At 39.1% G+C, this 16,363-nt stretch overlaps 1 protein-coding gene across 1 annotated transcript in view; it reads right to left on the bottom strand.

The window, feature by feature from the left end:
* KYAT3 (kynurenine aminotransferase 3) overlaps positions 1 to 16,363 on the bottom strand; it is a 63,827-nt gene that overhangs the window by 14,788 nt on the left and 32,676 nt on the right. The window contains exons 6-9 of the mRNA XM_036351600.1: positions 13,289 to 13,375; positions 12,425 to 12,550; positions 12,204 to 12,324; positions 1,172 to 1,248 (exon numbers count right to left, since the gene is read on the bottom strand). Of these exons, the coding sequence (XP_036207493.1) occupies positions 1,172 to 1,248; positions 12,204 to 12,324; positions 12,425 to 12,550; positions 13,289 to 13,375 (411 nt within the window). The remainder of the gene's footprint in view (positions 1 to 1,171; positions 1,249 to 12,203; positions 12,325 to 12,424; positions 12,551 to 13,288; positions 13,376 to 16,363) is intronic.

Below are 16,363 nucleotides of genomic sequence, written 5' to 3' on the forward strand. Positions count from 1 at the left end.
GAGTAGATAAGCTTAATGCACTTATTAAGTATATTCAATTAAAAAATGTTCACACTATAAAAGTAGCTCAGTTTTAGAATCAGTTCAACACTTCTTTTTGTGTAAAAGTTTCCAAATGGAGTCACTAAACTCTGCTCTCAGAAGGTAAATAGTACCCGCAATCATTATTATCTTCCTCTCTTCTGGTTTGCTACTTCTGATATTCTGCAATTCTAAATCACTGTACCAAAGCTTGTTTGAACTACATATAGATTAAAGTAACTATGAATGAGGGCCTAAGGGATTCTTCCATTATTTGGTTCTGCAGGCATCTTTTTTTTGTTTTAATTAAACTTTTAATTTTGAGGTAATTGTAGATTAATATGCAGTTGTAAGAAATAACATAGATTCCTTCTAATCTTGACCTAGTTTCACCCAATGGTGACATCTTGCAAATCAGGATACTGCCATTGATATAGTCAAAACATAGAACATTTCCATCATCACAAGGATCACTCGTGTTGTCCTGTCGTGCCCATGTATACTTCCCTTCCCCTCACCACGTCCATATCTAGTCCCTGGCTTCTTAGTCATGTTTAGGAGAAGTGAGGTTTGAAGATAATCAAGTTTCAACTGGATAAATTGTTGTGCTTCAGAGTGCAGTGGCTAAGTGCATACATTTGGAAACTAGCTTGCAAGCCCTGGCTTGAAATTATTAGCAGTGCAACCTTAGGCAAGTCCCTTAACTTCCCTGTACTTTTAGTTTTATTGTCTTTAAAATGGAGATAATAGATTATATCTACCTCATAACATGGTTATGAGAATGAAAGGAATATGTACATGTACGCACTAAGAATCCAGGACATAATATAAGTGCCAAAATATTGCTATTAACATTTGTTCTCCTTTTATTTGAATAGGCAGTAATCTGAACATTCTTTGCAAAGAAAAATGTGCCATTAGTTGGTTACTTATAAAATAAAAAATTACCTATGTTTTCTTACTTATAAAGAAATGATTAGGAACCAAAGAAAACAAAGGCCAATATGAAAGCTGAAGGAGTAAATTATAAGCAAATAATCAGTAAGTATAAAAATGTGTAAACCAAATATATGTGCATTTAAAACACACAAAAAATCTACAAGATATAAAGTACATGCCTATTGTTAAGCAATTAAATTCCTCATCTTACCTTCCAGCCAGTTACACTGAAAGTCTTTCCAGCACTTCCTATGGTTATTGTTCTCTCCCACATACCTGGAAAAGTGGCTGAACAGAAAAAAAAAAAAAGTTAAATAATTGCTTTCCAATCAATCTATATTTGGTATAATCTAAAAATATAAATGTATCATAGTATAGTCAGTATAGTTATAGGCTCTTAATCGGCTTTTTTAAAGACAGTGTAACTTTAACTCAAGCACAGTTGGAAATGTTACAATGCCTGAAAACATTATAATATCACAGCAAAATAATATGTAATAGATTGATTCATTTAAAGCAGCAAAATTATTTCCAGGGGCAGGAGTGGCAGAAGGACCAGTAGGCAGTGGTCTGGGCTGGTTTGGTATATTGCTCACACAAGCTGTGGCACCCAGCACCCAGTGTTAATAGTAGCTGTGTTTTGAATATAATCATTCCATAGCCCATTTTGGTTGTACTCCTGGCTATTGTTTAGCTCACCTCTCTTCTGCTCATTTTCTTTTCTTTTTTTAAATATATTTTTATTGATTTCAGAGAGGAAGGGAGAGGGAGAGAGAGATAGAAACATCAATGATGAGAGAGAATCATTGATCGGTTGCCTCCTGCAGGCCCCCTACTGGGGGATCGAGCTCACAACCCAAGCATGTGCCATGACCAGGAATCAAACCATGATCTCTGGTTCATAGGTTGATGCTTAACCACTGAGTTACACTGGCCAGGTGTCTGCTGCCCATTTTTTGAATCTATATCTACAGAATCCTTAGGGCAACAATTCTAAAAATGTGGTCCCTACACCAGCAATATCAATACACCGGGGAACTTGTAAGAAAGGCAAGTTCTTGGTCTGCATCACAGGCCTGCTGAATCAGAAACTCTGGAGGTGGGGCCCAGCAATCTGTATGCCTGTGCGTGCATGCATGTGTGTACGTATATGTGTTTTGCTAACAGCTTTGAGATAGCAATCCCACACCATAATTCATTCATTTAAAGTATCTAATTCAATGTTTTGAGTATACCCACAGAGCTGTGCAACCATCACCACAATCAATTTTAGAACTTTTTTCACCCTAAAAGAAGCTCCATACTTTTTAGATACCCCCCAGTAATACCCCCATGGCCAACAGCACTAGAACTTGTGCCTGAATGGAGCTTATCTAACACAAGTACTTTCTCCATAATTCACAATGGAGTCTTCCTGTACTTACTAGTAGAAACATTAGATAGCATTTCAGCCCCAGGCTTAGGGGCCACTTTAAACAGCAAAATCACTATTAAAAGGATGCTTGCTAATAGTAAGAGCTGCAACAAGAAGGCAAAGTGTTGCCTTGTTGACCTCAACTGAGAACATGCATAGCAGGTGACCCCTCTGCACAGGTCTGAGAAAGAAGCAGTGTAATGACTTGGGGGTTACAAATATATTTTAGTGAGTAGGTAAGTTCACAAATACAGGTGCCACGGATACTGAGAAATGACTGTTAAAGGTTTCAAGTTGATTGATATCTTTAATAAAATCATTCATTCATTTATTCATCCACTTGTTAAACATTTATTAGCAGCGATCAGGCGCCAGGGACTAAGGTAGGTCTAGAGGAAACAAAGACAAGAAAGATACAGTTCTTATCTTCAGGGGGGTTAATGTCTAGTGGGGGCAGGAGATGAGTAAGACAACACTTGTAATACAGTGTGACACTGTAATAGCAACAGGCATGGAGTATTGTGCAAGGATAGAAGGTGTTAGGGTGCCTCTCTGTAGCCAGTAATGCTTGAGCTGAGACTTAGGAAATGTTTGCCAGGCAGGGAAGCAGAAAGGAAGGTAAATTTTGGGCAAAGGGAATACAGAAAATAAAGTCCTGGAGGTATAAAATGAAGAGTTTTTGAATTTTGCTGGACAGTGGTACATTATTTCTCTGTTAATCTTCTGAGAATGCTACCTACAACACTGCTTTTTGGATTCAATAATTTAGTTGCGACGTTTTTCACATTTTTTTGCTTGTTTTTTTAGAGGCACAATAGATGCTCTTGCATTGTTCTAGGAGTGTTGGTACACACAACAGGAAAATAAATGCCCATTTCTGGGGAGAGGGATAAGCTGTTTTCTTTCTTCTTTTTTTTTTTAAAAAAAAATATATATATATTTTTAATGATTTCAGAGAGGAAGGGAGAGTAAGAGATGGAAACATCAATGATGAGAGAGAATCATTGGTCGGCTGCCTCCTGCACGCCCCCTACTGGGGACTGAGCCCACAAGGGGGGCATGTGCCCTTGACTGGAATTGAACCAGGGACTCTTTGGTCCACAGGCTGACACTCTATTCACTGAGCCAAACCAGATAGGGCTAAGCTGTTATCTTAAAGTAATCCTCTCACAGCTTACTAAAATGTAAAGTAGCTAAACAAATTTCCAAAACAAATGTATACATAGTTTCAGTCTATCATGAAACACCTGCCAGTATTTGTAAAGGTAGGAAAACAGCATAAATCAGAAAAGTATAGTTGTATTCCTTGTGGAGTATAACAAAAACGAAAAGACAAATGAATATTCAAGGGGTCCATTCGAAGAAGGAATATCCTAATATTGTACATAAATAATTATAGCCCTTCTGGGACAGTTCTAGACTTCCAAGTATTTAAAAGGACACTGTGACACCCGTGCCACTTCCTATGTGACCAGAGCAAATCTAAGCTATGCGTAATGCAGAGTACCACTCTCCTTATGTAATAATATGTATCCCAAATCAGAAAGGCCCATTAGTAACAATATTTAGATAAAATCTTTGAAAAGGAAAATTATCCCGAGAAACAAACACAATCCTAATATGTTTTCACTGTAAGTTACATATGACAGAAATTAAAGAATACTCCTGTCAAATGTAGGTTTCATACACACTATCAAATCTAATTTAGTATTTCAAAAGAGAGCTAATTTGTTGATGGCTATTTTAGCCATATAAAAGTGGATGTAAACTGATCAGATAAATAGCCTACAAATAATTTTATACTAATTTCCCAAATCTTAACAGGTTAGTATACAAATATCAGTGTATTATTTTATCTCTTCTATAAGAGAGGTTTCTTTTGTTGACTGCAACATCTTTTTTACTGAAACCTGGAGATATCATTTGAATCAAGAATCTGATCCAATAAGAACAAATTCCACTATTTCAATAAAAGGGGCCCTAAGTAATTTAAAACATCTAGATGTTCATGTCCTTTCAATCTCAGAGATTTGGGGAGCCACAGAAGTTAATGTAAACAGATGACCACAGCACCGAGTGTGACTATAGTAACCAGAGGCAAAAAATAAAAAATAAATCTTTGCACACCTGATGATTTAAAAAACTATATCCAGGATGGGATGAGGGCATGCGACCGGGGTAGGGGAGGCAGGGGGAAGGTCAATGGGGGGATGGGGGAGGAAAGGAGATATATGTACTGCTATGTGTAATACTTTAAACAATTTTAAAAAAGGAAAAAAACGGTAAAAACAAACAAACAAAAAACAAAAAAAAAACTATATCCAGTATTAGCAAGTTTAGCTTTCAGTTACATCTGAAAGGCAACTGGTCTTTGCACTTCTCATTTAGGACCCATGATCCTCAAACCAGCCACAGGAACTATAACAGTTACTCACAGGCAACTTGGGCTTCAATAGAAGTCAGATAAAGATTAGAGGCATGATGAAAAGCACCACACCATGATAACGGCCTTTGTGCCATGAAGATGATGCTAATTCATGATCTGTGGCTACAGAGCCTTATTGTGTTATGGTGTGCCGGTTAATAATGCGGATTTTTTTCAATAGATGGGGTTACACATATGTTGATATATATGAGATTTGATATGTATGCTATTTTGTTGTATTGACAGCAAGATTCAAAACTTCATATGTCAAATTTGCTGGAGGCCTTAACATCATAGATATTTTTATGCTTAAAAATGTCGAATTCATGCCCCCAAAAGAGCATTTGCGGAAAGTTATAATTCAGTGGTTCTCAACCTTCCTAATGCCGCGATCCTTTAATACACTTCCTCATGTTGTGGTGACCCCCAACCATAAAATTATTTTTATTGCTACTTCATAACTGTAATTTTGCTACTGTTATGAATCCTAATGTAAATATCTGATATGCAGGATGTATTTTCATTGTTACAAATTGAACATAATTAGGGGAAGAGATCAACCGAAGGACTTGTATACATGTATATAAGCCATACCAATGGACATGGACAACAGGGGGATGGGAGCATGAGTTTGTGTGTGTGGGGGGAGGTTGGGGGTTAATGGGGGGGATGAGGACACATTTGTAATACCTTAACTAATAATAATTAAAAAAAAAACCAAAAAACCCCCCAAAAAACCAAATTGAACATAATTAAAGCATAGTGATTAATCACAAAAACAATATGTAATTATATATGTGTTTTCCAATGGTCTTAAGCGACCCCTGTGAAAGGGTCATTCGACCCCCAAAGGGGTCGTGACCCACAGGTTGAGAACCACTGTTATAATTCATTACTTTATTTTGAAGAAAAGTGCTGCTAAATACTTCAGGAGGCTTATGGTGAACATGCTCCATCTCAAGGTACTTGTGAATGCTGGTTTAAACGCTTTAAAAGTGATGATTTCGATGTGAAAGACACAGAACGTCCAGGTCAACCAAAAAAGTTTGAAGACCAACAATTACAAGCATTATTGGATGAAGATGCATGTCAAACTCAAAAATAACTTGCAGAAAGATTAAACGTTGCTCAACAAACAATTTCCGATTGTTTACAAGCAATGGGGAAGATCTTAAAGGAAAATGGGTGCCACATCAATTGAACGAAAGGCAAATGGAAAACTGAAAAGTCATCAGTAAAATGTTGCTTCAAAAGCACAAAATGAAGTATTTTTTGCATTGCATTGTGACTGGCGATGAAAAGTGGATTTATTTTGAGAACCCCAAATGCACAAAATCATGGGTTGATCCAGGTCAACCATCAACATCAACTGTAAGGCCAAATCGCTTCGGAAAGAAGACAATGCTCTGCGTTTGGTGGGATCAGGAAGGTGTGGTGTATTACGAGCTTCTAAAACCAGGTGAAACCGTTAATACTGATCGATACTGACAACAAATACTCAATTTGAACCATGGTTTGATCGTGAAACAACCAGAATGTGCCAGGAAGACACGGCAAAGTAATTTTGCTTCATGATGATGCACCATCACACACTTCAAAACCAGTTAAAGACACGTTAAAAGATCTTGCCTGGGAAGTATTAACCCACCCGCCGTATTCACCAGACCTTGCTCCTTCAGATTACCACTTGTTCTGATCGATGGCACACGCACTTTTTGAGCAGCTCTTCAAAACCTACGAAGAAGTGGAAAATTGGGTCTCTGAATGGTTTGCCTCAAAACAAGAAAAGTTCTATTGGGACGGTATCCACAAATTACCAGAACAACGGGGGAAATGTGTAGCTAGCGATGGACATTACTTTGAATAAAACACTTTTGATGTTTCTCTTGAAATTAACGTGTTTTCTTTGATTACAAAATCTGCCATTATTAACCAGTCCACCTATTAAAGAGCTACTATTGCACTCTGAAAATTGATGGAATAGCCATTTTGTATCTTTCATGTAACAAAGGCCACTGTATTTGCTAGAATAAGTTTTCATGCAACCGAATTACTTTCTAAATAATGAAAGAGTGAATTCATTTTTTCCATAGTTTAACTTTATGGGCTGTTATAACAACTAAAAAATTTTAGTTAAAAATATGTCTTGTTATCTCTAGCAAATAATATTAGTTACACTGTTACCATGAGGGGCTTCTAATATAACATAAGGTTTAAATATAACACAGGTTTAAAAATAATTTCAAGATTATTTAAAGTAATCTTTGAGACAATATTGCTAAATGGAGTAAACTAAAACTTTAAAGCTTTGAGTCATTTTCACATAGACATGAACATGGCTTAGGATGAATGTAAAATTATATTTATTCATTAGGTAGATACCTCTCCCTCTCTGCTTAATCTAAACAAAACTTAGTAACTTTAACAAAATAATTTAATTACTTAAACAGAATTATTTTATTTAAAATATTTATTTTAATCAATCAAATAAACTTAAAATCAAATAATTGAATATCAATTTAATAAAAATTAATCTAAAAATATCTACCCAAAAGTTAATTGTCCATATTGGCCAGAATAGTTTAAATGGCCCAAAACCGAGGTCAGCAACAAGACAAGTGAAAGTGAACTTTGGTGCAATTTTGACACAGAATCACAGTTTGCTTCTGGCTTTCTCTGTTTAACACTCTACCTCCTAATTTAATCCTGATCAGCAGGCCTATAATTTCACTTGTCTTCAGACATTTGTGTCTCATAGACACTAAAACTTAGCAAGACTAAAGCATGAGTAGCAGGAATTTCCTTGGCTCAGCTCTTCCCCACAGATCTGCTCCCCCGTCTCCATCTCCATCTCTGGTGAAGGGCCTCATCACTGCTGAGTGGTCCAGGCTGGAGATCTCAGAATCATTCTTGCTTGTTCCCTTCCCACATTTTAATGATATACTCTGTGCCCTGGAGTTTCCCCTTCTAAACAGTATGCATTTATCATCTCCACTACCAGGGCATCTGACTGACTGACGATCCTCACCTGCAGCTGGTTCTTACCTTTTTTAAAACAAATCCAGTCATGTAATCAATTCCCCTGCCTTGCCACAGCTTTTGCAGCAGTTCTTAAAGTGTGCTAACTGGTATTCTCTCTGGTGATCAAATTAATGTTTAGAACTTAAAAAATCAACTAAGTTTTCCTCAACAAAATTGTATTAAGCACTTAAGATAAATGCTAGCACTTATCTGATAGTGAGTGCTACCAATAGTGAAACAAAGGAGCATTTACTAAATGAATATTAATGGCAATATCAGAAAACCTCAAATGTGTTTATTTCAATAGCTCTTTGTTATGCAAAATATGCAGAGAATTTTTATTGAATGATTTTTATACTGAATTTTAATTATTTAATTTCTGTCAGGGAAATTGCTTCTAGTTTCAGGGTGGAATGCAATATATCACTATTCCATGATGCAAACATTGTGGCTTCAAGGTGCTCTACCACTAAAGTAAGTTTCATAACCACTGACCTATAAACAATAATACATATAAATGGAGCCACTTTAGAATGCAGCCATAGAGGAGAACCAAGAAGGCGGCATAGGTTAACGCCGGAGTTTGCTGCCTTGAACAACCACTTCAAAAGTGAAACTAAAAGACGGAAGGGACATCACCCAGAACCACAGGAACGCTGGCTGAGTGGAAGTCCTACAACTAGGAGGAAAGAGAAACGCATACGGACACTCAGAGGAGGCGCAGTGCTGAAGTCAAATTCTGAGGTGCGGAGTGCGAGAGCGGGCTGGCAGCGGAGGGCGCGGTTGGCGTTTTCAATCGGGAGGGAGTCGCAGACTCTGAGCTCCAGATCCGGGCGAGTCTTTAGCGACCCAGACTCAAACGGGAGAAGCGGGACTGTCTGGCTTCGGTCAGAGCGAGTGCAGCTTTCTCTCAGAGCTTTGCAGCGGGTGCTGGGACTCAGAGAGGCAGAGCCACTGGGGACAGGACTGAGTCCTGCCCGCCCTGTTGATCCTGTGCGACCCGCCCCGCCCAAGCCCTGCACAGAGGCATTTGCGGGATAGCCTCAGGCAAAGGCTAGATTAGCACCTCCCTAGAGGACAGAATTTCTCTCACTGCTGACACAGCTGATTCTCATAGCCACCTGGCCTGGAGGTCAAACCCTCCCTGGTATTAGCTACAACAATCAAGGTTTAATTATAAGACTGCGAACAAAGACCACTAGGGGGTGCACCAAGGAAGCATAACAAAATGCGGAGAGAAAGAAACAGGACAAAATTGTCAATGGAAGATATAGAGTTCAGAACCACACTTTTAAGGTCTCTCAAGAACTGTTTAGAAGCCGCCGATAAACATAATGAGATCTACAAGAAAACTAATGAGACCCTCGATGTTATATTGGGGAACCGACTAGAAATTAAGCATACACGGACTGAAATAATGAATATTATACAGACTCCCGACAGCAGACCAGAGGAGCGCAAGAATCAAGTCAATGATTTGAAATGCGAGGAAGCAAAAAACACCCAACCGGAAAAGCAAAATGAAAAAAGAATCCAAAAATGCGAGGATAGTGTAAGGAGCCTCTGGGACAGCTTCAAGCGTACCAACATCAGAATTATAGGGGTGCCAGAAGATGAGAGAGAGCAAGATATTGAAAACCTATTTGAAGAAATAATGACAGAAAACTTCCCCCACCTGGTGAAAGAAATGGACTTACAGGTCCAAGAAGCGCGGAGAACCCCAAACAAAAGGAATCCAAAGAGGACCACACCAAGACACATCATAATTAAAATGCCAAGAGCAAAAGATAAAGAGAGAATCTTAAAAACAGCAAGAGAAAGAAACTCAGTTACCTACAAGGGAATACCCATACGACTGTCAGCTGATTTCTCAACAGAAACTTTGCAGGCCAGAAGGGAGTGGCAAGAAATATTCAAAGTGATGAATACCAAGAACCTACAACCAAGATTACTTTATCCAGCAAAGCTATCATTCAGAATTGAAGGTCAGATAAAGAGCTTCACAGATAAGGAAAAGCTAAAGGAGTTCATCACCACCAAACCAGGATTATATGAAATGCTGAAAGGTATCCTTTAAGAAGAGGAAGAGGAAGAAAAAGGTAAAGATACAAATTATGAACAACAAACATGCATCTATCAACAAGTGAATCTAAGAATCAAGTGAATAAATAATCTGATGAACAGAATGAACTGTTGATTATAAAAGAATCAGGGACATAGAAAGGGAATGGACTGACTATTCTTGGGGGGGAAAGGGGTGTGGGAGATGCAGGAAGAGACTGGACAAAAATCGTGCACCTATGGATGAGGACAGTGGGTGGGGAGTGAGGGCGGAGGGTGGGGCGGGAACTGGGAGGAGGGGAGTTATGGGGGGTGGAAAAAGAGGAACAAATGTAATAATCTGAACAATAAAGATTTAATTAAAACAAAAATGATCAGCCTAAGTTCAATCTAATATGTAGACTTACAGAGCAGTAGCACAAGCCTGAAATATGGGTGACCATGACTTAGGAAGGAAGGAGACAGGGATGAACAGAGAGAAGGAGGAAAAAGAAAGAGAGGAAATCCAGATGGCCAATAAACAAATTAAAAGGTATTCACGCTCATTGGTCATCAGGGACCCAAATCAAAATTACAAAGACACCATTCCCCACCCATCAGGACAGCTGAAATGTAACAGACTGACTGTACCAAGCATGGCATACATATAGTGCAATGGAAACTCTCATACATCACTTGTAGGGGGAAAAAAAAAAAAAAAAAAAAAAAAAAAAAAAAAAAAATGCAGCCATAGTTGCCATGTCAGAGGAACTGCCTTGCATGTCTTATGCCTCAAATTTTTGGAACGGTAAAAAGAGGACAAAATAACCTTCGGGCTGGGCTTAAGCAACCTTGTGTTCCAAAGAACTGTTTTCAAAGATAATGAGGAATTAGTCATTAAGACCACTGGACTAATGACTACTGAAAATTAAAATCATTGTTTAAAATTAACATGCTATGTGTACCAACAGAAATGCCTTTCTTCTATTGATGTCAGTATTCCCCTTACCTTTCTCATAAATGCCCATTGCCTTTGTCTCCTAGTAGAACATTATTGGGGCTTTCACCTGAATTAATGATTCCAGAATAGCTATTCTTATTGATCTCAGTAAATGCTTATTGTCTCTCATTTTGAAAGACTGTTTTATTTTTACACTCCTCAACAGTTTACTCTATTTTCATATAGAAAATCCTTCAGAATCACCCTACTTTCCCACGGTCATATCTGCCAGTCACTATAACACACTCTTATAAACCACTGATCTTTCTTAAGTTTACCTTGATCTTTCATGCCTTTTTGCCACAGTATTGTAAGTTTATCTGATAGGGATTTTCTTCCTACTTCCATCTTTTGCCCACTCCTTTGTTGAGCTCTACAAACATCTGCTTTCCCCTCTATCTCTACAGCAGTTTGTAATGCACCATAGGGATGATTATGATGCTGGAAATATATATTTATATATAAGTGCACTTTTTTTATTATTGGTTTCTGCCATAGTGATTTTAGTTATCTTTCCTTTAACCTTTTCATAACCTCCTATTCATTTATTCAACAATTAATTTCGGATCGTATACCATGTGCAAGACCCTCTACTGGGAACTGAGGATTCAGACACCCAAACAAACAAACAAAAATCCCTTCCTTCTTGTAGAAGTAAAATATATAGATCCTGGTATTTGCTATGGACGAAAAATCAAAACAGAACAGAAAAAGGACAAAAGTAAATGCTGGAAGGAGAGGTGTAACTGTGGCCCTAAAAATTGACACCTGAAAAGAGACCTGAGGGAGGTGAGAGACTGAACTCTGTGTACCTTGGAGGGAAAAGTCTTTTCAGGCATAGGAAGGGCAAGTACAAAGAGTTCATATAAATTTGGGTTACCCCCGAAGACACCATGGCCTTTGTGAGATGGCCCAGTCATAGTGGCAAAGTCCTAGGCAAGGGCCAAGCAGCACTAGCTCACTGTCCCTGTAATTTCTGCCCGTTGACCTGGCGACTTGCTCGGCAGAGAACGTCCAGTTCAGGAACAAGTCAGCTCCTGTGTCTTATGTAGTCAGTTAGAGCTGGATTTTTGATAAAAAGCCACGGATATAGGCAGTACTGCTTCTCTGGTTTTGTAGTGTTATAGTGTGATCCCAAATCTCTCCCCTTAAGTATGCACTGTCTGTCCTTCAATCTGCTCATTAACTCACTCAAGCACCATTTATTCAAATCTCATGTGTAAGTACTCGTACGACACCCACTACAAAGATTGTGTTAAAGCTGTTCTGGGATCCTTCCCAATCGGTTGTTGCACACATGCCCAAACACATTTAGGTTTGTAACTCTATATAATGATCAGTACCTATTTTTAAATGCTTATTTCCAGAATATACAAGCCATTCATAAACCTCATCACTGATGCAGAGTGTGTCATATTTGATGCAAAGGTCAGCAATTAGCTGGAGTTCTTCTTTGGTGTACACCTATGCATATTAAACGAAACAAGAGCAGAGCAATTATTCTTCACCGTGTGAGAAAACGATGGATCAGAAGACTGTACAAAGAGATCAAAGACTCACTTACTTTGCCAATGGGGTTATGTGGAGTATTTAGTATAATAGCTTTGGTTTTGGAGTTAAATTTACTTGCCAGTTCTTTGGGATCCAATGTCCAGTCAGAGCTAGACCATTTTTTCCCATCCATAGGTTTCTAAGCATGAAGAATGAAGATGTGATTTAATTCAATTAATTCATGTTTGCTGTCTTACAAATAAATAACCCAATAAAGAAAAAAAGTCAGAGAAAGGAGTGGCAAATGTAACTGAATAAATGACTAACCAAAAAAACAAACAGAAATAACTAAGCTTTCGTTCTGCCGTAAGAGCCCAAGAGGGCTCGAGTCTCATGCTCACACCTGTTAAACAGAAAAATGGACCCTGACAACATTAACAGCTGTTATAGTGCCCATATTCCTTCAAAGGAGCCAGAGACAACTATGGTTAACATGGCTCATACTATAAGACTAGCAGACGATTCTATGATTCACCTTAGTATATTACTTATTTTAAAAAGACAAAGATAAAGATAAAGAATTCAACAAACATTTATTGAGCACCCAGCATTGCCCTGCACTGCTAGTCACTGGGGAGCAGTGCTAGAAAAGGGAGTCAGAAATGGTCTCTAATCTGGCTGTGCTCCATCAGTGGGGGAGACGAATGACCACAAAAGATAATATTACATACAATGTGGATGCTAACACAACAGAAACACACGGCAAACACATGATAAATTAATAAAAGTTCCCCCTCAACGCTCATTGTTAACTTCAGTCAGAGTAGAGATAATATAGAAAATCCCCAAATGTAATCAAAGTAGAAGCTTTATCGGTGACAAAGTAATTGGTATTTTCAAACTTCTTAAAGCATGTGAATGGTATTGATGAACTTACAGATCTTAAAGAAATATAAACAGGTGTTGCTCCAGCCATTTTCACCATGGGCTCATAGCAGTCATAGAAAGGCACGATTATTATGACCTGAAATACACCCAAATAGGAACACATAATATCAATCATGGACTCATTTAACAAATACCGTGTAACCGCTATGTGTGAGGCACTATACCACAAGCTGAGAGGCAGCAAGTAGCTAACATCAGAATAGAAGAGACTTTGGGTACAAACTCATCGGGAGCCTTCACTGGAGTCGTTGACCTCTTAGGGAGATCAATAGAAAGGTTTGCAGTGGGGACCTGGGAATTGCATGCAGTTTTATATGAGCATAAGTAGATTTTTGAGGGGAAAAGGGCCATAGTGCTCATCACATTCTCAAAGGGATGTCCAGCCAAAAACATTAAGAGTTCATTTAAATTCCAAGGTAGGAAATAAAATGTCAGATGGTGGCAGAAGCCAGACTATAAAAAAAGAGAACACTGCAGTGCTCTCCGTGGTGCAGTACTAATTTCTAAGCATTATCTTGAAAGTAAAGATTTTTCCCTTTCCTCAAAAGCATCCAGAAACAAAGCGTGGATGTAGGGAGACCAGTTGGGATGCTATTGTTATTGTCTGATACCACATTTCCCCTGCCAGGTGACATGTCTGGATTCCGTCTTCTTTCCTAGTCCCTGGTATGTATACTCCTGGTCCCTTTGCCCCTGTATGCTCTCTCTCCATCATTAATGGGCTGGCTTCCAGGTCAGTGGGCCAATACAGCCAGCCCAGCCAGCGTCCCTCCCACAATCTGCCAGCCTGAATCTAGCATCCTGACCCTTTGCTTTTCTATAAGGAGAGTTTGAACACATAATTATATACATTCAAATGTTCTTTTTTACACCTAGCAATATTTCACAAAAATTTCATATGATTATAGTTTAAATATTTATTGTTTTAATGGCTTTTTGAGAGCCTGTTGAATTCTAGAGTAGTTTTCTTATTGTTTGCTTGTATAAATAAAATGTTATGTCCATTTGTAAGTATGTGTGGTTTCACTATCTTTAAATAGTCCGTTGAATAAATTCAGATGATTGCTAGAGTAAAAGGTGTAAACATCTTTCCATATATAGCAACTGTTTTGGAAAAATAGGGCAAGAGCAATGTATAGTTTCACAAGTTAATCGTAAGCTGTCTTGTTTAACTTTTTGTTGGGTAAGCGGTTCCTAATTATTGTTCTAAATTCACACTTTTTACTGTTTGTATTTCTGATGACTCCTGTTTAAGGCCTTTCTCTCTGAAATAAAAGAGGCCCTTACATCCTGAAGGCCCTTTGTTTGTCCTACTCATTGTACCTACTATACAATGTGCTATGTTAGGTGTTAGGTACCCAGAGGACAAAGAAATGAACCAGGAACAAGTTTTTAATTAGTCTGTAAAATTCTTTGGGACTAAGATGACTTATCTTTGTAACCCTGGTGAGAAACATAGGGAGAGCTTAGAAAAGGAGGCAGGAAGGCAGAACTGAACCAATGTACTTGACACTCTTCACTGTGATTGCTTCATGTTTACAATGGGACTATTCCCCTCCCTCTTAAAGAATATTTATTGAGTACTCACTATTTTTTTAAATGTTTTAATGATTTTTTTTTTTTATTTTCTTAGAGAGAGAGAGAGGAAGGGAGAGGGAGAGAGAGAGATAGAAACATTGATCGAAGAGAAACCAAGATAGTGGCATAGGTAAACACTGGAGTTTGCTGCCTCGAACAACCACTTCAAAAATACAACTAAAAGATGGAACGGACATCATCCAGAACCACAGGAAGGCTGGCTGAGTGGAAGTTCTACAACTAGGAGGAAAGAGAAAAACATACCGAGACTCAGAGGAGGCGCAGTGCTGAAGTAAAATACTAAGGTGCGGAGTGCATGCGGAGCGGGCTGGCGGCTGAGGGCGCGGTTGTTGTCTTCAATCGGGAGGGAGTCTCAGGCTCTGAGCTCCAGTTCTTGGCAAGTCTCTAGGGACCCAGACTCATACAGGGTAGTGGGACTGTCTGGCATCGCTCAGAACCCTAGGGCAGCTTTCTCTCGGAGGGGCTTGCAGCAATTACTAGGACACTGAGAAGCAGAGCCTCTGAGGGCAAGACTGAGACCAGTCATAATTGCTAACCCTGCCCTGTTGATCCCATGGGACCCGCCCCGCCCAAGCCCTGCAGGGAGACTTTTGCTGGATAGCCTCAGGCAAAGGCTAGATTAGCACCTCCCTAGAGATAAAGGAGGCAGGAAGCCCAGAGGTCAGAGTGGGACCATCCAGTTTGCAGCTCCATGGAACCATAAAAGACACACTCAGGGGGCAGACTCAGTGAGCACCAAAGCCCCATTGAAGCAAGTCTAGCCCCAGAGGGGTGTCTCCAGCACAGAAGTTCTCCCACTGCAGACACAGCTGATTCTCACAGCCAGTTGGCCTGGAGATCAATTCCTCACAGTGATAACTACAACAATCAAGGCTTAACTACAACAAGAATGTGCACAAAGCCCACAAGGGGGTGCACCAAAAGTGTCCACCTCAGGTAATTGGGACACTTAGCACAGAAAGGCACTCTATCAACACAGCGAAGCATAAAAAATGCCGAGACAAAGAAACAGGACAGAAACAACAGAATTGGAGGAAAGCAAACTGTTGGATATAGAGTTCAAAACCACACTTTTAAGGTCTTTAAAGAACTGTCTAGAACAGCCGTGGGCAAACTACGGCCCGGGGGCCGGATTTGGCCCGTTTGAAATGAATAAAACAAACAAACAAAAAAGACTGTACCCTTTTATGTAATGATGTTTACTTTGAATTTATATTAGTTCACACAAACACTCCATCCATGCTTTTGTTCCGGCCTGCCGGTCCAGTTTAAGAACCCACTGTGGCCCTCGAGTCAAAAAGTTTGCCCACCCCTGGTCTAGAAGCCGCCGATAAATTTAATGAGGCCCTCGAAAAGACTGGTGAGACCGCCGATAAATGTAGTGAGATCCTCAAGAAATCTAATGAGACCCTCGATGTTGTGATAAAGAACCAACTAAAAATTAAGCATACACTGACTGAAATAA

The sequence above is a fragment of the Myotis myotis genome, unplaced genomic scaffold (assembly GCF_014108235.1).
Source record: "Myotis myotis isolate mMyoMyo1 unplaced genomic scaffold, mMyoMyo1.p scaffold_m19_p_2, whole genome shotgun sequence".
NCBI classification, from domain to species: domain Eukaryota; kingdom Metazoa; phylum Chordata; class Mammalia; order Chiroptera; family Vespertilionidae; genus Myotis; species Myotis myotis.